The 22,227-nt window shown below is 41.6% G+C and overlaps 2 protein-coding genes across 2 annotated transcripts; both read left to right on the forward strand.

Annotated features, from left to right (window-relative positions):
• The first annotated feature begins 47 nt into the window (after positions 1-47).
• Positions 48-8,668, forward strand: ppcdc (phosphopantothenoylcysteine decarboxylase). Its single transcript, XM_070971738.1, has 5 exons — positions 48-293; positions 1,121-1,216; positions 1,654-1,782; positions 1,896-2,064; positions 5,923-8,668. The coding sequence occupies exons 1-5, from the start codon at positions 150-152 to the stop codon at positions 6,039-6,041; spliced, it is 657 nt and encodes a 218-aa protein (XP_070827839.1). The 5' UTR covers positions 48-149; the 3' UTR covers positions 6,042-8,668.
• Positions 8,669-12,567: 3,899 nt separating this feature from the next.
• Positions 12,568-22,148, forward strand: c10h15orf39 (chromosome 10 C15orf39 homolog). The gene is made up of 4 exons (XM_070971907.1): positions 12,568-12,621; positions 16,634-19,883; positions 20,918-20,952; positions 22,143-22,148. Exons 2-4 carry the CDS (start codon positions 16,676-16,678, stop codon positions 22,146-22,148), a joined length of 3,249 nt encoding a protein of 1,082 aa, XP_070828008.1. The 5' UTR covers positions 12,568-12,621; positions 16,634-16,675.
• Positions 22,149-22,227: the final 79 nt, after the last annotated feature.

Raw genomic sequence — 22,227 nt, forward strand, 5'->3', positions numbered from 1 at the left:
GCGTGCTCGTGCAGGGGAAGAGCCGTTGGGTGTGCTCTCTTGTGATTGGCTAGCGGTGATTATTTACGGAAGTAGTTCGCTGAGTGGAAGCGGTGCTGTTACAGGAGCGCTACAGCTCCTTGTCGACCTCTTCTTGGTGATATGCTAATATGCAGACAGATAATCACGTTTCTTTTCTGCAGAATGATTTGTTGAAAGCTGACGGGACATTTCGTGTTCTTGTTGGCGTGACGGGAAGCGTTGCGGCCTTGAAACTCCCTCTTTTGGTGTCCCAGCTTCTTCAGCTCCCTGGGGTGAGCTGCTTCTTATTTATTACCTTTATATTATCTCAGCCTGCTTACAATTGCCTTTTCTTCTGCCTGTCTCTGTTAGTTACACACCAAGTTTATGGCCATACACCTGCACAAACTGTTGCTCCTCTGCGTGACAGAGCGCGCATGAACTCATCTCAACCGCAAGGTGGAGATGTAGCTGTTAGCAGCTGTTAAACAGCTGTATACAAAGCATAGCAGCACAACGGTATAATGTTGTTGTTATGGTCCTTTTATTCATGTTTGGAAGGAACATTCAAAAAAGAGAGAATCTCAAACTGTGGTAATTACACAAATATATCTGACTATGATCATGAGTGTAATGAACAGACAATTAAGGTGTCTTCTGCATACAGATTATATGGTCCAGAGAAACGCAGAGGTCCTGACAAATACAGTCAAACTTACATGTCCATTGTTATTGTGTACATCTAACAACACAATTCTGTGAAAATTTCCAAGCTAAACTAAAGCAGACTACTACTTTACTGTTGGTTGGCAGTTTGAAGATGTGATATTTTGAGCTTTTGGAAATTGAGATTAACATTTTTCACTTTTTTTTGTTGCATTTTTTTCCAGACTGAACAATTATTCAGTTAATTGTGAAAATAATCGTCAGATTAATCGACAATTGTTAGTTGTAGCCCTATACTAATTGTAAGACCGATAAAATGCTCTCCAGGATAAAGATGAGTTGCTTGAAATTTGTAGGTGTCTCTTCTTAGTTTTCCACCTCTTCAGCACTGTAGTTATTCTAAAAAGTGATTTTTAAATCCCTGTGGCTGTCACTGTCTTGTTTTCTGCTTTAGGTTGATGTAAGAGTGGTGACCACAGAGCACGCCAAACATTTCTACAATCCTGCAGAGGTTTCAGTTAAAATCTACAGTGACAAGGATGAGTGGGAGGTAAAATGAACTGATCAAATGTCCTAATATAGCCATTATTAACTGACAGTCTATAGCAGAGTTTCTCAGACTTGGAGCCACTAAGATGACTGCATTGTGGAAGATTTCTATAATTAATTTTTTAATAATCTGTGTATTTGTAATAATAAGTGACATGGCTATGCAACATATCATAGTGTCCATACAGTTCATTTGAAGCTGCCTTCATACTCTTGAAATGAAAATAAAATTACATGAGTGAATTAACGTGTGGCATGAGTTGGCAAGTCGTTGCTTGGCAGCTTTCCAGTTGCTGAGGTCGTCAGAATTTTGAGACATAAAAACATGGTAATGGGCCAGAAAAGATTGAGAAACCCTGGTAAAAGTATGACCCAGAAAAGAAGTGAGGGCGTGAGCATTTTATTAGTTGTGTGCCTAACAGCATGTCTCTGATCCAGCTGTGGACGCAGAGATCTGACCCTGTGCTACACATTGAGCTAAGGCGCTGGGCAGACCTCCTTGTTATTGCCCCCCTTGATGCCAACACTCTTGGAAAGATTGCCAATGGCATTTGTGACAATCTGCTGGTGAGAACGTGAAATTGTTATCTGACTAACTGCAAAATGTTATGGCAAATAATAATTCATGACACAATTTCTCTGAAATTATTTCTGAGTAGACTCCTCTTTGTCATTGGCAGACATGTGTGGTAAGAGCATGGGACACCAGTCGCCCTCTCCTCTTCTGCCCTGCAATGAACACAGCTATGTGGCAGCATCCCATTACAGCCCAGCAGGTATCCAGGCTGACAGACTTTGGATATGTGGAAATTCCCTGCATTGCTAAGAAGCTTGTGTGTGGAGATGAAGGTGGGTTTTGATACCAGAACAGACAGAAATATATCAAGTATTTACAAATATCTATATTCACCTTATGGAATCTCAGAATGAGGGACCAAGTTGCTTTGACCAAAACAGTTACACTGGAAACATGAAAAGTAAAAAAAATGACCTGAACAATTCATGAAGAACTGCCTCATATTTTTGTCCTTTTGCATTACTTTAGAGTAGCAGCAACTACTGAATGAAAAAACAGGTTTCAGAGAAGAGTTTCTTTGCCTTCTGCAAAAATACCCACATGAGTAAGTTTGTTGTTGCTGTTGATTTGTAGAGCAGCTTGACACTAGTTGAAAATCCTCCTCTTCAGGGGTTTCATTTGTCAAATTTCTGCAGTGTTTCTGTTTGGTGTGGTTACAGATGTAACACAGCACACTTCTGACCTCACCAGTAGTGATGCTGGATGTTGTCAGAGGTGCAACACACTTCAAACTTTCAACCAGAGAGGGTTAGTGAAAAATGGCTTTTCAGTCTGGTTTTATAAGGGGAAATGCAAACAGACAACTTGTGAATGCCCGCCCTTCTTATTTGGAAACTTTTCCAGCCACCTTTCAAGGTGTACCACCTACAGGTGTGTGTTTTACAAGATATATGCTATCCTGTTTCCATAACCCAGGGTCAGCACACCAAGGTCTTTGCCTTCACCTGCCACTCAGCTGGCGGTGTATCAAATCCTTCCTTGTGGCTGGTGGGGCCACACAGTAGTGGTTTCCACATTGTGATAGCTTTGGGCAGTTCCAGGTGCTAGGTGTTCACCTGCAAGCTCTCCTCACAGGCCTGGCTACAGAATGTAGCCCAGTATTTCCTATTCTTGATAAAATCCTAATGATGGCACAATAGAAAGCATCTTCAATTGCTCTCAGTAAGGTCCCATGCATGGAACCAATTTCCTTTGGGAGACACTTCCAGTCTCTATTGCCCTTGACAACACAGTGGTCACAGGGACCTAGCCAGATGGCTATTCATGGAGGAAGAAGTAGGAAGGAGCTTGAATTAGGCCCAGTGGTCCTTTGCATTGAATGTTGCCAGTTGAGGTGGTTTTAGCCTACCAGAGCAGTTTGGCAGGATTATATATCCCATCTGATTTGAGCTAGGCCGACGGATATCTGGGCCTACTACCACCGAGGCATGGATGAGTAGCTGAAAATGGGATTTCTGGCTGTTATCTTTTAGAGACTAGACAGTGTACAACAGCTGACCCCTGTGAGAACGTGCTGAAACCTAATGGTAATCAGTTGGTGAGAAACATGAGAGAAAACTTAAAGAGTAGAACCAGCAGAGCACCTTCCCACATCCTGTTTTTGGGAAGGCGAAGGATGACTCATGTTTTCTTCTGGGATTAATTGGGTGGACAGTTGAGAGTCACTATCAGACAAGTTGTAGTGTTGCTGAAGCAGCCGAACTACAAAATAGCTGGTGTCATTACGTGCCCCTGACTTGAATAGATTTGCCTTTGGGTTAGATCTTTGGTTGGAATGCAGAAAACAATTGGTGGTGTTGGGGAATTAGGTCATTAAACCTTTGTGTTTAATGTTTGCACTCGTTAATATAGAAAGAGGCACCAGCCTTCATCAGATCAGAAGGATTTTATTTGTTCTTTTCTTTTTAATGCTTATTTAATACTAATTAATGAATTAATGGTAGATCAGTCTCATCATCTGAAGCGTAAGGTCAGTGATCGTCTATTCCCAGCTCAAAAGGATACTGTCTGACAACGACTTAAGTGAAAAGTATTCTTTATTTGGCATAATAATGAGAATGGATATGAATAATGAATGTTATGGTGAATAATATGGATTATATGATGTAATAAAAACAACTGAATGAAGAAGCTACAGCAGGATAGTAAAATGAATGAGTTTGGCGATAGTGAGAAGTAGTTTTGTTATGTTCCTGATTTAATGAATTAATGAGATCATTATAGCCTACGACACCAACTCTCATCAAATGCAGCATGTAGGATGCCTGCTTCTGTGCCAGCGGCGCTCCAAGGTCAGACTGTCCACAGGAAAAACATTGAATCCATACAAATTATGAGTTTAGTGCTGTGGGAACATCCAAAGTTGAATCAAACATATCGCTTGTTATCCTGATGAGGTAGAAAAGAAAGCACACAGACACACAAAACAGTTTGCTACAGGAATGTCTGATTTACAACTCGTCAGTGTTACCCGGTTCTTGAGACCTCTTGAGACCTGTTAATCGTCAGTCCTGACGCTTTTAACGCCTTTATCTGGTGTGGAGCTGGAAGAAAGGATTAGCATCTTCATGAAAATGGTTTAACTGATAGGTAACCCTTTGTAGTTGAAATGTCTTTCCTCCCCAGCTCTCCTGAAGGAATGTGGGGGGGGGGGGTTAGATGCAGGCCTCCTGTTCTCCTACACTGGTGGAGCTGAAGTTGTCTGGTTTTCAGCATGCTGGGTACTTCTGAGACTGGCTCCAGTATGGGTTCTGGTGTAGGGATGAGGAGAAGGTGATGTGGCTCAGTATATTTCTGATCAGCCACTGACTCCAAGATCGTCACACTGACAGAGCATTTGTACACTGTGGCCTCATTACAAAGATTAAGTTCCACTCCAACTTTTATAGATAGATCCGTCTCTCATCCTCCTCCCAGCAGTGACAAAACAAAGTGAAAGCTGTCATAACAGAGGTCCTTTCTTTTGTCTGCCTGACCAAAGCGAGCACTCACAACAGGTCTTATCTCTCTAATTTACGTGTGAGAGCGAAGAGATAAGGGTTTCTCATAGAAAGGAGGATGCTTTTGGATTTAATGGCCTGTGCACACCGAAGGTCAAACTGACCTGCGAGCTGACTTGAACACAGAACCGGAGATTACAACTTGTCATCTTCTTCACAACTTCCATTCATTCCAGTCATTTACCCTGGTGAATGTTAAATTAAGAGCTGCAGTATGTTCTATTTTGCTATTTGGCAATAGCTTTGTCATGCTTTTCAGCTTAACACACTTCACCTCTATTTCTATAGATGCTCTTATAGCAATGATGCATCTGCCCGACCTTCTTATCTAATGATTGATTAAACTACTTCACATTTTAGTTTCTCAATTATCTTGTGCATTTGAGTGGAACATGCTAAAAACTCAAGACTAACTTTTGACAGTGTGTTTCTTCATGCAGTCCACTAGTATCAGTAGGGGAGTATCAGCCCGAAGAATTAGTTTCTACAGTTATCCCACTTCAGTAAGGAGTCAGCTGTAAATGAACTCTTATAATAATGCTGTAAATGAAACTTTTTCTCAGTTTTTCTCTGTTGATCTATCACAAACCTGAAATTAACTGTATTTAAGTGTAAATTCAAAGTATTTCTATCTTTATATTGCTACACCCCAATATCAGAGGCAAATATTGCACTTTTTACTGCACGACATTTCTCAGCTTTAGTTACTAGTTAATTTTCACATTCTGATTTTTCACAGTGGTGATCTCTGTTAGATATATGTGGTTCTCACATGACAGCAATGCCACAGACATGATGATCTTATAGAATATGATGCATTGCTGTAGACTGAGCTACCCAATAGTATTTATCCATTTTAAGCTCACCACTTTATCATATTTCTCCACTGGGAGGGCATGCTAGAGGGAAGTTTATCATTATGTTTGGGGGATTATTTTGTACATGAAGCCCATCAGTGGATTTTGACATGCAAACCCTGGAAGTGTACAAAAGAATGTGTTTAAATCTGAATGAATGAATGAATGAATGAATGAATGAATGAATGAATGAATGAATGAATGAATGAATATGTGTTTAGACAGTTTGCAAACATATGTATGCGTAACTCTGCAATTCTTGACTTTGTTGCAGGTAAAGGGGCCATGGCAGAGGTATCAACTATTGTCAGTGTCGTCAAACAGTATCTTCAGGAACCAGATGAGTGCGCATCACATCGTATTGTAGACGCCTCTGACACCAGAGACAAATGAACATGATGGCTTGTCTTTAAAACTAGCTGGAGTCCAAACCCTCAGGGCCCTACACACCCAAGATAAACACAGTTGCTTCCATCTGTTTTATCTAATTAGTCCTCTTGTTGGGATTGCATGGATGTGTACACATCATGAGTGAATGGCATCTCCCTGACTCCTCTGTTAGTTTTGTTGCACCTGTTAGGGCAGGGCAACATGCACCTTTAGCCTTCTGTTAGTACATGGACTTTAGTGGCCTCATGCATGATACAGTATGCAAGGTAGGACCATATTAATGTGTAGCATCAAATGACTTTATAAGTAAGTCCAAAATAGCAAATGAGGGTCAGATGATCTATCTGCATAAGCAGGTGAAGGTTATTCCTGGGCAGTTAGCACTAAAACACTTAAGTTGCTGTTGTGTGTTTTACAACAGAAGTGGATAATTTTAATTTGTGTCAAAGGTAAACGTGACTGGATCATAAACAGTTTGCAAATTAAAATTTCAAACATGTTTGTGAATGTTTTATTGCCTTGATTTTATTTTTACTTAATAGCAAAATGAAGGTCAGAAAATGTGGTTTGGGTTAAATTATGATATTAGGTTTCATCAGCAATAGTTGACACAATTTGGGCGATTTCAAACAATACTCACTGTGCTTAAAGCGACAGAGGTGTGCTTCAGCAAACTGGTCGTTGTGCAATAAAAAGTTATCAACAACATTCTTCCTATTTGAGTCTGTAGAAGCTGTCATGGGTCCTGGGGGGTTAATTATATGATATAAAACAGCAGACTCTCTGTTCCCAGAAGTTACTCTGACAGACTGGCCTTACTGCAGGACACATAACATAAACCTGTCAGTTGAAATATGGATCTCCCACCCTCACTTACTATTGGGTACTTGTGTCTTATTTTAGTATATAGTCACATGTCACTGCAAAAACAGAGTTACCAGAAGTTACCAGAAACCAGTAATAAATCTCAGTGAGAAGTTATAATGCACATAAAGACAAAAACGCTTTAAACAAGTGAAATGCTCCAACATAAATATGTTCCTCAAAAAATGTTCTTTGAATATTGTGGCTCAAATGCTTTAAAGATATACTGAGGAGAGGTGGTTGTTTTTTTTACAAAGAGCTTTGTGCCGTGACTCTTAAGCGCCAAAGGTCAAAAGTGATGAAACACATGATTCACATAGTGTTTGACGTGTTTATCTTTGTGAAAACCCTCCATCTCCTAACAAAGTAAAATGTACCAGCCTGGATCGTGTAAAGAGGAGACTGATGAGAGAGTGTCAAACCAGGCAGTGGTTGGTTTATATTAGTGAGTGGAAACAAACTGTAACAACAGTTTTACTTACTTACTCAAACTGAAAAGGACTGAGCGTTGTAGGTGCCACCCTTGGAGGGACGTCTCCTCTGCAATATTATCGTGTTGGGCCAGTACTACACTGCACTATTCAGGCAACCTGCTTCATAAGAGTTCAAGATATAAATACTCATACATTGTCACCCAGAGACAAGAAACACTCATAACGCCATAATTTATTAGCGAAACAGAAGGGAAGAACAGAAGTCTTCCTGATTGTTCACATCCCTGGTGAATCATTAATTGTATTTCTTGCCATCAAACTGTAAACATGCACTTATTTCCAAAGCAATGAAAGAGAGAGAAAAGCCTTCTTCTAAAACCAACATGTGGACATTTGTGTAGCTTATGTTTGCTTTTTTCTATGCTCTCCAGATAATTATGTTTTATCTCAGTTTATCTCCGTTCCCACCAAATCGAAGGAAGGCGGGGGAAATTTGGTTTGCAAATTAGTCAGGGCATTAATACCGTTGAGCTGTTGAGGTTGCAGCACATGGAGACATGTGAATGGCTCTCCAAATATAATACATCCTTCCCTGAGCCATAACTTGTCCTGCTGCTATTGGCTGCTGTGTGATTCTGTTAATGATGCCAGGGGAACATTACATCAGCCATACCAACGAGGGGAGTGCCGTCGAGGCCTTGGCAGCTCTGTGGAGGAGTGTGCAGCCTGCAGGTGCGCCTAATGGAAATAACACCATGTTCTCACAACTACTGACAAATCATCCAAACTTCACATAGGCAGTAGTTAGATGTAATGTGAAACCATCAACATTACACTTTCCAGACTAAACATTTCTGTACTGCCACTTTTATTAAAAGATGTTTACCTAAACAAGTTACTCTGCAGTCTCCCGAAAATATTATTGCACTCTCACCACTTTCAAACCTCTGTGTTTTGTGATGTGCACAGACACACAGGACAAAACTCTGAATCCCACAAATTCTACTATAAATGCTGTTGTAAAAGAAGGCTAATATAACTAATATAAAATAATTACCTCAATTATTTATCTATAATGAATTACTGTTGACAGTAATTCCTGTAATTCCTGGATGGATGGATGGATGGATGGATGGATGGATGGATGGATGGATGGATGGATGGATGGATGGATGGATTGATTCTATGGAAATGAAATCTATCATTACTTTAGACTTGCTCCCTCCAGCTATCAGTCTCTTAAGTGTCATTGAGAACAAGTCAAACAACCTTACAACCACTATACAAGAACAACATACCTTTGTGTGAGAATTAAGATCAATAGCTTGCAGCAAAAAAACATTAGACAAAAAAAACAAAACAAAACGAAACATTAGATGGTAAACGGAGGGAGGGAAAGAAAGCTTGAGGGGTCATTCCATTTGAAACTACTCCAGCCAAGGTTAGTGTGTTCTTATGGGTCATCCAAAGTCATTAGTGGATTGTGTGCTGGACTTACAAGGTTTAAATGAGGCACTTCATCAGTAGAAATATGACTGAAGCTGAACAGCCAGTTATCACACTCCCAGCTTTTGATGAAGAGTTCAATGCAACAACCCCAGTTTAATACAAAAAAGGGACTTTGTTCATCACAGTAAACCTATTTGCTATAATGATCCAGACAATACTCAGAATCTGCCCAATGTAGCAAAAAAAAAAAACAACACATGCTACATGTCAGTGTGATAGATTATTGTTTATAGGTTAGCTTGCTCTAGTTTAATTGACAATTAGCTTCACTTTAACCATGCAGTGTACTATTACCTGAGCAGCGAGTGATACAAAAAAAAAAAAAACACATCGCACACTACATACTTTTCATAGTGTGTTTAATCTATACTTTATAGACATGGGGCAACAAATATACAATATGTATCCAATATCCAATGTATCCAACCAGTATGATATGTTACTCTGTGTTCATTTGCGTGCATGTTCAGGTGCACATGGGTCTCATGTGTCTGTTTCAGCTGCAGTCTCTCGGCTCAGCATAGCTTCTGGCCTCTGGGACTGTTCAGCAGTGTTTCATCAGAAACTGCATCCTGAGAGATCCCTCGCTCTGCCCCCTGTGTCACCACAACTCACCTTATAGACATTTAAAAGTGGTAAACACCTTGTGGATTCGCTCAGGAGTGTGTGGCATATTGTATTTCATGTATTTCTTATGGTATGTGTACTTTAGATACATGCTTCACTACAATCAAAAGCAAGTTCATACAAGCTTAGCTTCATGAAATCATGCGAAAGGCTATTACTCTGTTTGCATGCACTACATCATATTGTAATGTGGTGTCTTGGAACCGAGGCCCCAGACCACATGGACCAAGAATTCTACGTTTTTAGCTGTGCTCAATTGTTCAGGAAATCTTCTCGTTGGTGTTCAGTGAAATCATCAGCAGCAGTCAGAGTTCTGGGTAGCAAAGTCTTTAATGTTGACAAAAAAGGAGAATTGTTCAACATGTACACAAGATACACATGAAGAGCTCTGATCTAATATGGCTAGTGCTCCTGCTTTTATGCAGATGGGACTGTACTTATCCGCGCCTATTGTCCATCCTCTAAACATTGTTTAAGTCTTTATCTTATTACACCATTAAGTAATTTCCCAACATATATTAGAAGATGGCTTTTCTTGTGTCTTATTACATTTCCCGTTCAAGATGTTCCCTAATTACTAGGACATCCTTGAGATATGTCCTCTTTTTATTTAATAATCTCCTTTAGACAGATTACACCAGTATTTTCCTTCCTTGGTCTTGTTTTCCAGTTTTGCCTATGCTATTACTAGTTCCAGACACCATTATTTCTTAGCTGTTGCTTATGATATTTTTTAAAAATAATAGTTTTATGCAAGTGTACTTAGGGTTACATCAAGGTCACAGTGAGCTTACATGGACAATAGTTCATAACAGCCATTTCATCCTCATTAACTCATTTTCTTCTGCGTTGTACTAATGTTCTTCCTTAATCCAGTACACAACACATGATTAAAGCATTGCCACATGACATTTCTTCAGCACATCACATATCTTTGTTAGAAAAATCATACTACAGTACCTCCTTTCTATTCAGCATATGAACCTTTGACCAATAAAATGTTACGGATGTTGATAGCCCTGAGGAAAGACAACCTCATCAGCTAAATGTGTGCTTTGGATTATTGCATGATTATGTATATTAGATATTGAACAGAGCTGTCACATGGGAAAATAACACAGCACTGCGATGTATCCTGCCACTGAATGTTCTGCTCAGTATCAGGAAATACGAAGTAGCAGGTCTCTTTAAAAAAAAAAAAAAAAAAAAAAAAATCAGATATTGTCTTCATTCTGTATAATCATTTACTGACTTGGCTTCCAGCAACAGGTCCACTAGGGGAATTGAAGGGTTTTTGAGACTTTTTGACCTTTTTTGACAACCCTTTGACCCTGGCTACAGCTCTCCATCTTACCTGCAAAGCCTGTCTAAGTCTATATGCCTTGGCAATGTGAAAACAGGTTACAATATGTGTGTGTGTGTGTGTGTGTGTGTGTGTGTGTGTGTGTGTGTACAGTATGTGTGTATGTGTTTAATGCATGGTTTTTTGCCTTGTATATTTGAAGATTTGTGCAGCTGTCACCATATGGCACACTGTCAGCCCCTTGATGCTTTATGTTGGTTAGCCTTAAGCTGTAATGCCATGGTAACTGGAAATGGGGAAGATGTGAAAGCGCCCTGTGGGGAAAATTCTCTGTCTTCTCTCCTCAGTCAAACCCCCTGATGAGTGTCTCTTTACCTGCGAGGCCACACAGGGACTGATGGAAGCCACCAACTTGTCTAGACTAAACTGTGCAAGTCTCATGAGACACACAAATTAGACTCCGGCTCACGGGTGAAGAGGGACTGGTATGATGCAAGTGCAGCATGAAATGAACTCATCCAGAGGGTAAAACAAGCAAGTGGAAGAATTTAGGTTTACAATAATGTCGGATTGCCTCTATCTCACCATAATCATCTTCTTTAAAGCATCAGGCATGCTGCTAAAATCACACATTACTATTACTTTAGTACTACTATTAGAAAAGAGATAAAACACAGTCTGACTGAGGTAATGACTGACCTGATTTTAACTTTGGTCAACTGAAGTCAACCATTAACCACATTAAGATCAGGTCAAAACACGCTGACTCCGTGCGTGAGCCTTCCGCCACAGCTGAGTTTTGTCTATACAAGCTATGAGTTATTTTATGTTTTACTCATTTTTCAAATGAAGCACCTCATCCTTAACTCTTTTGCGCTGTGGTTCATTAAGTTTTACTTTTCTGAGGACGCTGCATACACCCATGACAGTCTGGATACGACCTGCAATGGACCTTTGGCAGTCCAAACCATGCTGCTTTTCTTGAATATTATGTTTCCACCAACATACAGTTAAACTGATTTTCTTATTGCAGATATCATTGCAGAGGTGTACACTAAATCCTTCACTTAGTCTTATCAGAAGTTTTGCAGAGTGAACCCACGCACAACTCTGTGGTGGAGAAGATGTCTCATTCACTCTGTTGTACAAGTGCAGTGGGATAACTTAATCTAGGTCAGGGGTTCCCAGACTGTTTTTATAGCTATGTGAATAAGAAATCAAAAATCTGGTCCCTTATATTAAGCTCCATGAGGTGAGCTGATAGCTATTAATAACAGATATTTTTATTTTAGGTGACACCCCCCCCCCCTTGTATTCTGAAGGGGAGTGAGAAATTAGGCATCAACCACACACACACACACACACACACACACACACACACACACACACACACACACACACACACACACACACACACACACACACATATTGTAACCAATACATGAGTAAAAACACGACTTAGTTCATTTAAGGTAGCGTCAGTTGCCAGCTGGCAGCCGCTCATTAGGGCGCAGCCAATAAAAGTGAGAAAGTGGCCAGCGGGAAAACTTCCATGCGGAGAAAACACGGATAGACAGTGGGTGTGACTCCGCCTATTGATCAAAGACCATCCTCCTCCCTTTTGTCTTTTCTGCAGTTTGTTAACTTCTCCGACAGCCGCGTGGATTTCGGCCGAGCCGCTCCAACCTTTTGGGAGGCTTTTATTTCATTTGGAGGGATTTGGGCGCATCCGGGTCAACAAGCAGAGAAGAGGCGCCCCCCCATCCTCCCCCTCCTCCCCTTTTATTCTTAGAAATTGTTTCATGGAGTTTTTGTGGAAATCATTTATTGTCAGCACAGCAGCGAGGTAAGAAAACATATTTACTGCTCAGTCCTCCAGATGTTCAAATTAACTGCAGATTGTGATACAGACCGCGAGACGAACAGGCTTGACAAACACACGGGTGTATCCTAAAAGACGGCATGACAGATTACGAAACTATTCATGTAACCAAATCAACGCATCTAAAGTGTTCAGTGTTTTTCTTCGCATCCACACTGTGGTTTTACTTTTACCGTGGTTTCTGTCGCTTTCGCAGCCTGTATGGAAATGACTGGCACCATGCTCGAGCTCCGGCGCGTACATGATTTTCATATCATTTGCGTCCTATTAATTAGAGCAGGCTGTTCATGCAGGCAGGACAAAAAGCTCACGCGGGTTCATGCAACCCCTGATAAGCACGTTTAAGGCCACAACTTAAAAGAAACTGTCAAGACACTTTTACGCAGATTTGAAGTTCCGTTTTCGTGCGTGAACCTGAGTCGTTTTTATTGGCTCCTTTGAGCGTTTCTCCGGAAAAACCACTCTTCTTTGTTTTGTTTTGTTTTTCCTCCTCCATGACATGTGGACTTGTCTCGACCCGGCAGACTGATGAGATATTGATGTTTATTTCAGGTCCTCGTCGAAACAAGCAATGGCGTGATGATGGTGTAGAAGGAGCTCTGCTGATACAAGCTTATCTTAAAGAGAACTTTCATTGGCAAGCTTATATCAAATCAGACGCCGGCAGTCTGACGGAGAGCCTGGGTCGAATCGGTCGATCTCTGTCCTTCTCTCCTTGATCGCTAGCTATATAGATGACATCTGATACCCACTTCGACCAATCGCAGACATTGTTGCACATATGCGTTGTTGTCTTCAGAACACTCAGCTGTTTTTAATTATACAAGTTGATGGATTGACAGATCTATCCGGGGCCCTCATCTAAGGGGCCCCTACAAACACATCACCACATATGGTTTTACTCAAGCTGGTCCTGCTCATATATGACCTTTACCCTCCAATGCTCAGAGCAGACTGAGTTCAAATCACGTTCTTCAGGTGATCACACTTTATGTTTCAATCCTAACATCTCAATGTATTAAATCAGACACATCAATATCAGATAGCCTAAACCATTTAGGACCTGTAGACAAACCGGAAAGACGTGCGTATTTTCGCCCACGTGTTTTGAGGCTCAGCCTGTCAGTTTGGACGGTTTTCTTTCGGAAGTCACTCTATCACCCCTGCCCTACAGACCTGTAAGTGCGGACACTCCGAACACACACACACACACACACACACACACACACACACACACACACACACACACACACACACACACACACACACACACACACACACACACACACACACACACACACTTCACAGAGCGCGTCTTTCAGTCCGCTGAAAACAGCTCTGCGCAGTTTCCTCTGTGCACATAAACCACATTTGCCCTCGCTGTATGCAGATGCCATCGCGCCGTACTTTACTGAAAGGTGTCAACAGGATGAACTGATAACATCTGTTTGGGTCTGTGTGCGGCTTCCACCTTCATCTCAGCCCACACAGATATTATTATCATTATCATTTCATCTTTTCATACAGTTCGCGTGTCAAATATGTGATCTAATCCAAATGTTTCAGCATTTATTGCCAGATGTTTTGCTCTAAATTTGGCCGCGAGGAATGTGATTTGATCGTTTTGGGGGGTGGAAAGGACTGTGAAGAAATTTAGAAAGTGAATAAAAAGCAAAGAAAGCACCTTGTACGGTTTGATCGCGGCCTCGCCGGTTCGCGCCGATGCTTGTGTGATAGTCATGAACGCATCACGTGATGAGGTCATCTGTCTTTCTCCTCCTATGCGGAGCTGACAGCGTCAAACGGGTTGTGTTGTGCACAAGTGGTTGCATTGTGCTACCTTCAGGTTCCCGCTGGAAAAGCCAGAAGCGGGAGTTGATCACGGATAAGATTAGGGCAGCTGCCATAAGATGTGCGTGGATATTGTAAGTCTTTCTGTATGTATAAAATTAGATCTGGAATAATCTGTTGATCAACAGAAAAAGAATCAGCATCCGATTTGGCAACTGATGAATTATTTAGGTGATTTTTCAAGCTGAAATGCCAAACAGTCATTGGTTCCAGCTCTGTCGTCAGCAGTTGCTGCTATTCTGTCTCTTATGAGTTAAGCAACTGAATAACTTGATTTATAGGCCGCGAAAGATGACACCTTGATATTTAGATGGGCATTTTTGCTGTTTACAAAAACAGGCTACTTGATGCTACTTTGATGTCAATGTAAAGTCAGTTTTATTCGTAGTGCATATTCTCATAATTCTTGATACTGTAGGAATTAGATGATTTACTAATCCCAAGAATCAATCTATGAATTGTACAAGTTTTTGTGGCCCTTTCTACCTATGGTGAGGGAGAGGACAGAAGGACATTCGATGAGGGATACAGGATGAGGGGGGCAATCTAGGGTGCAATTCATTGTGCCTGAGGGGGTTTATGGTATAGTATAAAACCTAAAAAAAAAAAAAAAAAGGATCAGTGCAATCCTCAAGTGGTCATTGTTTTGGGGGAATGATTTACCAACATCAGGTGTATGTGCCAGACAGTATAAAATTCAAGATAGAGAGAGAACACGAACACAAGTCTTCCCTCCATGCTGCGTGCATTACAGAGACCTGATTCATCACACTGAGTCTGTAATTCTTCAGAGTATTAGCAACTCACAGCGATCAACAGGGAGAATTTCTTTTACTTTACACTTGACAGATTGTGTCCGTATTATGAGAGACAGAGGAGCGAAAGGTGCATTTTTAGATTGAAGGCATTGAGTTTGACATTTGCTCCGTCTTCTACAAGTGCTTTAATAGACCATTATGGTGCCAGTAAACACTATCACAAGTAACAAATCAGTTTATTGACCATAAGCTCTCAGAGCAAGGGAGGAAACTTAGAAGAAAGGCAGTATAGATAATAGATGCACTTCTGTATCTTAGCTGAGAAAAGTTACATTCATTTACTTACGTTTCATCACTTTCTGGATGTTGCATTGATTGTGGACTTATATTTTAGTATCGTGGAATATTCCACAACATGCCATTGAAGTAGCTGAGAAATTATCTGATTTATCAATGAGTTGAACATTGAACTAAGTAACTTATTCAAGCATTCACTGTTTCCAGCTTCTCAAATGTGTTTTACAGATTTATTTTTTATTTTTTGTCAGATATGATATTAAACTGAATGTTTTTGGCCTTTGACAAAATAACTAACCGTGACTAATTATCAGCAGATTAGTAATATGTTTCTTGCAGCCCAACATTGGAGAAGTGAATGTAAAAGGAACTTGGGTTCCTTTTGTGTTTGTGCCAATAAATTGCAGAATAGAAACATACAGTGTTGGTTGTCAGGCCTTGAACACAAGATGGAAAGTGCCTGTCAGATCAGGTGGTAAGTTCTGCTTTGACAAAAGTGAGGCCATAGCTCTTCGATGTAACACTGATGACACCTTATGACATCTGAAATGAGCCGTAGTAAGACATATCGAATATCAAATGTATCATATACAGCATTATAGTTACTCCGCTCCAGTGTAATGCTCATATTTGCAGACATGCCCTTAATGTCAGACTGCTTTCAGTCACACATTTATATTATATCCACAACATAACTGATAGTGCTGAAGGCCGCCCCATGAGAGCTGCTTTGTTTATTGCAGCATGAGGCAGCTATCACACTGTGTCTGTAGGAAATCCTTTTTAGTTCTAATTCTTAGTCTTTGTCATTCACTAGCATCCCTTGTGTAAGTGTAAGTGAATCATGTGTGATGAGCCACAAGATCGTCAGGTTGAGAAAATGCCTCAAGCCAGTTGTTCTCTAACACTGACTCCACTGTAGTCAAAGTGTTTCATTTTCCTGTATCCTGCCATCTTATCTGAGGTCAGAGGTGGGAGTTTATTCAAGAGAATTAAAATCATGAATCCCTTGAACTCAACTTAGATATTAAATGATGAATACCAGTGTCTAATTGTTTTTATTTTCTCAGGTCTGGAGCCAAACCGTTGCACCATCACAGCAAAGTTACTACATGATGAGCAGTCAGTCGATGCAGACCCTCATTGGCCCGGTGTTTCGACGCAAGATGCCGTTACTGGATGGGACCGTAGCATCCACAGGACTGTCGAAATCACAAAATATAACTGATTTCCTGGGTAAGCAGACGCTGCAGTACAGTGGGGCCTACTTTACTTATGACCCCAGAGGAAAAGACGGAGCACGCTTCACTCCTCCTTGGAGCAACTCAAAGGCCTCTCTGCTGGATGGCAGAAGTCCTGTGAGTCACCTCTCTGGCATGGAGGGACAAAACCACATCATTTACAGGCAAGACAGCAATTCTTCAGAGGAAGGCCATTCTCATTCTTCCTCTCTGCCTCACACTCCAGTGAAACCGGGCTTTGCATTATACGCTAAAAGTCCTGGGGTCAGCAGTCCTGCAGCTACTACATCAGTGGCTGTTAGACAACAACAAACTGGAAGTGGCAATTCATCCTCCCCATCTGAACGCTCAGTTTACTTAGCCATCCCGAAGCCAGTTTATGGACATAACCCCTGCTGTAATGAACTGGGTTGTGTGATAGGACAACTGTACGTGGAGCACGGCTCTCCCAGGATACCAAACCCTGTGTATGAGCATGATTGGATGCAAAATGATGCTCATTACACTGAAACACTGCCCCTCCAGAGGAAAGCACAAGACGCAATGCTGCAACAGAGAGGTGTACAGTTTAAGCCAAGTGCAGAACCACTGAAGAGGATACCTGTGGAGACATACAGCCCAGGTAGAGCGAGGGCTTTGCCTGCCATGATTGAGCCAAACTACAGCAGTTACCCCTGCACCCTGAGTCGCACAATATTTGGTTCTTTAAGTGAGCAGAGCCAGCATTTACAGACTTCCCCCAGAGGCTACCCAGGCTTATACCCCTCCCACCCTACATATGAGCACGTGTCCTCAAAGGTTTATCAGGAACATTCTCCCATGTCCAAATATGGCCAGCTAACACAGCACCCGATGTTTTACTACCCCCAGGAAAATGTGGAGGTAGAAAACAGGACACAGTGTAATGATATTGGCAGTAAGCACAGAGAAGATGTCCCCGTTATTCTTAAACACACAATCTCAAACCCCCGGCAGCATTACATAGTGCCTCAGTCGCTTCGTGGTGAAATTCCTTTGCAAAGCACTGAAACGTTGCCAAATCATTCCTTAATGCGGGGATTTGACTACCCATGTTATGCAGTTCCTAAATTTAATGTAAATGCAAGCCAAATTAGATCCCCCCTAAAAAGGCAACATGCATCACCTAGCTTGCATTCTAATCACATAAATGTTTCCCCATCCAGCCAATACATGGATCACCCCATGGCCTCTGCAGGCAACCTGCACCAATCCAATACCAGACTGCATGTGGATCAATCACGCACCAATTCACCATTCCTTCGTTTGGACCAAACCAGCCCTACCAGACGTGCAAGCCAATCTGGCATCTCACCATCCAGCATACAAATGAACAGATTTTTCCCCCCGCTCACCAGCCTGCACATAGACCGACCTGTTCTTCCACCAACTGGCTTGAACACAGACAGACTCTTGGACTATTCCTCTGGTGAAACCCGAGTTCGGTGCCCGAAACAGCCAAAAGGCCTTCCTGTTTCCCCAGCAGCATGGCTGCCCCGATCACCCGATCGAGTTCACACAGCTGTACCTAACCCTGCAAATGTCAGAAAAATTATTTGTTCCCCTGCTGTTGCACCAGGAAATAAACATAATGGCCCTGTGACCAATTCAGACAACAATGTTCTTAAGGAGAACCTGAAGAGAAGTATCTCTCACTCCTCCTCACCCATCAAAATAAAAGAAGAAGACAGGGATTTATGTGAAGTGGAACTCATTACCAAACGACAAAAGGTGGATATGGAGAATGTAGAAGTAGGAAATAAAACCAACTCTCCTCCTATGCCAATTATTGACAATGTCTTCAGTCTGGCACCTTACCAAGCATACCTGCAGGCCTCTGGAGTGTTATTTCCAGGCAGAGCACCTCAGAGACCCGTCCAGTCGTCTGAGCACCGTGAAGTCAAAACCAAACCAGACATCAATGAAAAAAGTCAAGATCAAGATGAACAACTGCCTGTGGTCAGCCTAGCTTCCAAAGATATCTCTGCAAATACTCCAACACAGAAGCCTGTTGTAGAAATCTTTAGACCCAAAAATATTAAAGTGGAAAAAGAAGATCCGCCTGACACAAATAACTGTGAAGAGACCCCTATTAGTCACAGGGACTGCAACAAAGCTGTAATCAAAAAAGAGCCTGAAGAGAACGGCTCATCCAACAGTGGGCACATGTTGGTGATAAAGAAATGCGAACCTGATGAACTTGAAAGTAAACCCTCATTAGCAGATGAAAATGAGCCTTCAGATGAGTCCAAACCTGGTGAAGTGACTGCACAGATGAACTCATCTCCTCAGGGTGAAACATGCACACTGCATGAACAGGCAGTCGCCCTTCAACCCAGATCCATTACTCCACCCCAGCCACCTGAGCCCAGACTAAATTTCAAAAACATTCCTCCCCAGTGTCTGAAACTTTCCACCTACAAAATTGTTCTCCATGATACAAAGCATACACGCCCAGAGAAGCCGTCCGTACCACTGACAACTGAAGTTATACCAAAAGCAGAGCTCCAAATGCCAGTCCGCAAGCACTTCTTTGAGTTGCACCAGTCTCTCCACAAGTTAGTATCCAAATCTGTGTTGGCCTCATCAGAGCAGGAGCTCAGAACCTGGCTGACTCAGCTGGACCTGACTGATCCGGCTTCTCCTTCAACCAAGGTCCAGAAAGTGTCGTGTCTGTTGGGGGTAAAAGCCAGAGACGTGTGGCTCAATGACGACATAAAGTCAGCTCTCCATAAGCTGCTGGAGAGGCTGAGAGAGTACACCGCCCAGGAACGCTGTCCCTTTCCACACGTCATGCGGACAGGGGCAGCGTTCCTCCCCATGCTGGTGGTGAAGGAGCTGCTGTTTCCAACGGTCCAGGGCAGCTTCATCGACCAGGTCCTGCAGGAGCACAAGGTGGAGCTGCGGCCCACCACGCTGTCCGAAGAAAAGATCCTCATCCAGCTTCATAAAAGAGCGTGTTCCTCCAGGCTCAGGAAACTGATGTCCCTCAAACACCTGCCCAAAATCTACGCTGACGTGGTCAACCTTTTGTATTACACCTGTGTCTGCAAACATCTAGGTAAATGCACGTCCACGTCAGAGTTGATGAGAAAATTTGACATACGTATATCAAGTACAGTGAATGTTTTTTAGTAAAGAAAGGAAGGAAACGTGCACTGCAGTGATGTAATGTTGGTTGCTAACATCCTTTAAAACATTTCCATCTGTTTTTCAAATTCATGATGCTCTGGGATGGTATTATTTTGTCCCTTTTGGTATCGTCAAACCAGACAAATTAGAGGTGCTGCATTAACCAGCTATTGTGCTAATTACCCCTCATGGGGAAATGCTGGACATAGCTGCTTATTTGACCAACACACGTGAACAAATATTCATGAAGGAGACAGAAAATGAACGAATAACAGGTACACAGGCACACGTAAACTGGATGCTTTTTTAAATATTTCACTGGGGATTTTTTCCAATAACGACAGCAGCTCTTCAGCACAAAGACCGCAGTTCACATTGTCAGTTAGTGGAGTTTATTGATCGGACAGCTATAAAGAATTCAGCTTGTCTCCTCAGTCATGAGGGAAAAGTATAAACCAGCTTGTAAAAAGTAAGGTTTCAGTTGTAAGTAAGTAAGTAAGGTGTCAGTTGTTCTTATTTATGATAGATCACAGGACTCACTGGAATAATTCATATGATGCCGTTTCAGGTAGAAGTTTTGCAGAGTTTTTGTTCCATATACTGAAAATGTTTGACAAATATCTTGAAAGTTTATAGCTCCAGTTTAATCATTTGACTTTGTGATTTGTACAGCATGACTGCCAAAGCAACAGTGCTTCCTGCCTTTCCTTGCAGATTCCTGGAAATCCCCTGAGGGGTAGACAGTGTGATTTACTGTTTCCTCTGGATTTTATTACAAAGCATCATATTTTGACTGTCACATATGTAAAACCAGGGAATAGCATGATAGCATTACTGTATCATGATGTTCCCTCAAACAGTCTTTTTGCAATCCTATTTTCTGTATTATTGGCCCTTTTTTTGTAAGAAAAGAATCACAATAAACAAAAAATATTCAATATAAAATCCATTTATTTTTTACAGAATCAACTTCACCTGATGTCCAAAAGAGAGTCCAGGTATATTTACTTTTTATGTTGTCCCTTAATCTCACTACTCTTTGCTTTTTCTGGTTAGAAATCAGGAAACTTCTGCTAACTTTCAGTGACTAATCACAAGAAGTTGCATGATTGCATTATGCTTGTTAAGGGTGGGTGGAGGGACGGGTGCTGAGCTGGTCTATTTGTGGAAAAATTCAACTCTCCTTCATGATTCTGTCTGATAGTATTAGCGGGCCTTACGAATTGAGAGGCAGGCCGATGTATCACATTACCAGAGGAAGGAAGTGACGACCTGCTGCACACGGCCGGATTCACTGGCACAGTTTGGAGCCCGTTGAGTTGGAGAGTTCATGTTTTCAGAAGAAGGTCTAAACAATTGGTCTTGTTAACAGTTTGTTGTCCATGTGGGTTTGAAGAATAAGGCTGGCGATATTTCATATTTTTGTCATTGTCAACAAATCCCATAAAAATACCAAAACCAACAATGTGTTTCTGTGCCTCTCAGTACTTTCCAACGTCCATAACAATAACAGAAATGTAGAATATCACCAGACTTGTCCTTTAAATCACCGTCTTACTTTGTGTCCTTCCCCAATTATTATTTTATTCAGCACATAAATTTGCCAACTGAATTGGGCTTAATCTAATTTCCAGTCACTGCGGACATCATTAACAGTTCACATGGTTTGAGGACACTTGACTTTGGTATCTGAACATTTCCCTTCCCCGTCTGAATCATGCCCAACTGCGGTTTCATCCCTGACTGATAGCCCGATACCCTGTAGCAGCTGACTTTTTTCCCAGCCACCGTGTTTACTCCCACAGCCTTCTATTCTGTCTCTGCTGAATGGATGTTTCATGGTGGAGGATCACGCTGTCCGGCCACCATGTCTGCTGGTATTAATAGAATAGTTTCTCATCATTCCTGCATGCTGAATAAGCACCCGGGGAGCACTGATTTGTCAATGTGTATGGAGGTGTTGGACTTTGTGGTCACTCGTTTTTGCACTGTAGGAATCATCTGTCGGGGAACAAAGTGAATTTAATTTCTTTATATATGTTTGAGTCCGAAATCCTGATCGTCGGCTTGTATCTAATGTTTCCCTGATCACTAAATGAATTCTATACTCTCTTCCAATTTTGACAGAAACCTCCTTTTTTTGTACTCATGTTGACAACTACTAATTGCTGTATTCCCTGTGTTGCAGGACTAGATATGGGTGATCCTGCCGCCAGAGAACAAGGTGAAGCTTGCGAGGGGACCCTCAGCCGCAGGACTCCCGTATTTTATGA

This window comes from Chaetodon trifascialis, chromosome 10, assembly GCF_039877785.1.
Source record: "Chaetodon trifascialis isolate fChaTrf1 chromosome 10, fChaTrf1.hap1, whole genome shotgun sequence".
In the NCBI taxonomy this organism is placed as follows: Eukaryota; Metazoa; Chordata; class Actinopteri; order Chaetodontiformes; family Chaetodontidae; genus Chaetodon; species Chaetodon trifascialis.

Excerpts from the sequence above, each read along its gene's own strand:
- ppcdc (XM_070971738.1), top strand. The coding sequence starts at position 150 with ATGCAGACAGATAATCACGTTTCTTTTCTGCAGAATGATTTGTTGAAA. Across the intron at positions 294-1,120 it reads AGCTTCTTCAGCTCCCTGGG|GTTGATGTAAGAGTGGTGAC; the intron begins GTGAGCTGCTTC and ends TTTCTGCTTTAG. Across the intron at positions 2,065-5,922 it reads GCTTGTGTGTGGAGATGAAG|GTAAAGGGGCCATGGCAGAG; the intron begins GTGGGTTTTGAT and ends ACTTTGTTGCAG.
- c10h15orf39 (XM_070971907.1), top strand. The coding sequence starts at position 16,676 with ATGATGAGCAGTCAGTCGATGCAGACCCTCATTGGCCCGGTGTTTCGA. Across the intron at positions 19,884-20,917 it reads CTGTGTCTGCAAACATCTAG|AATCAACTTCACCTGATGTC; the intron begins GTAAATGCACGT and ends TATTTTTTACAG.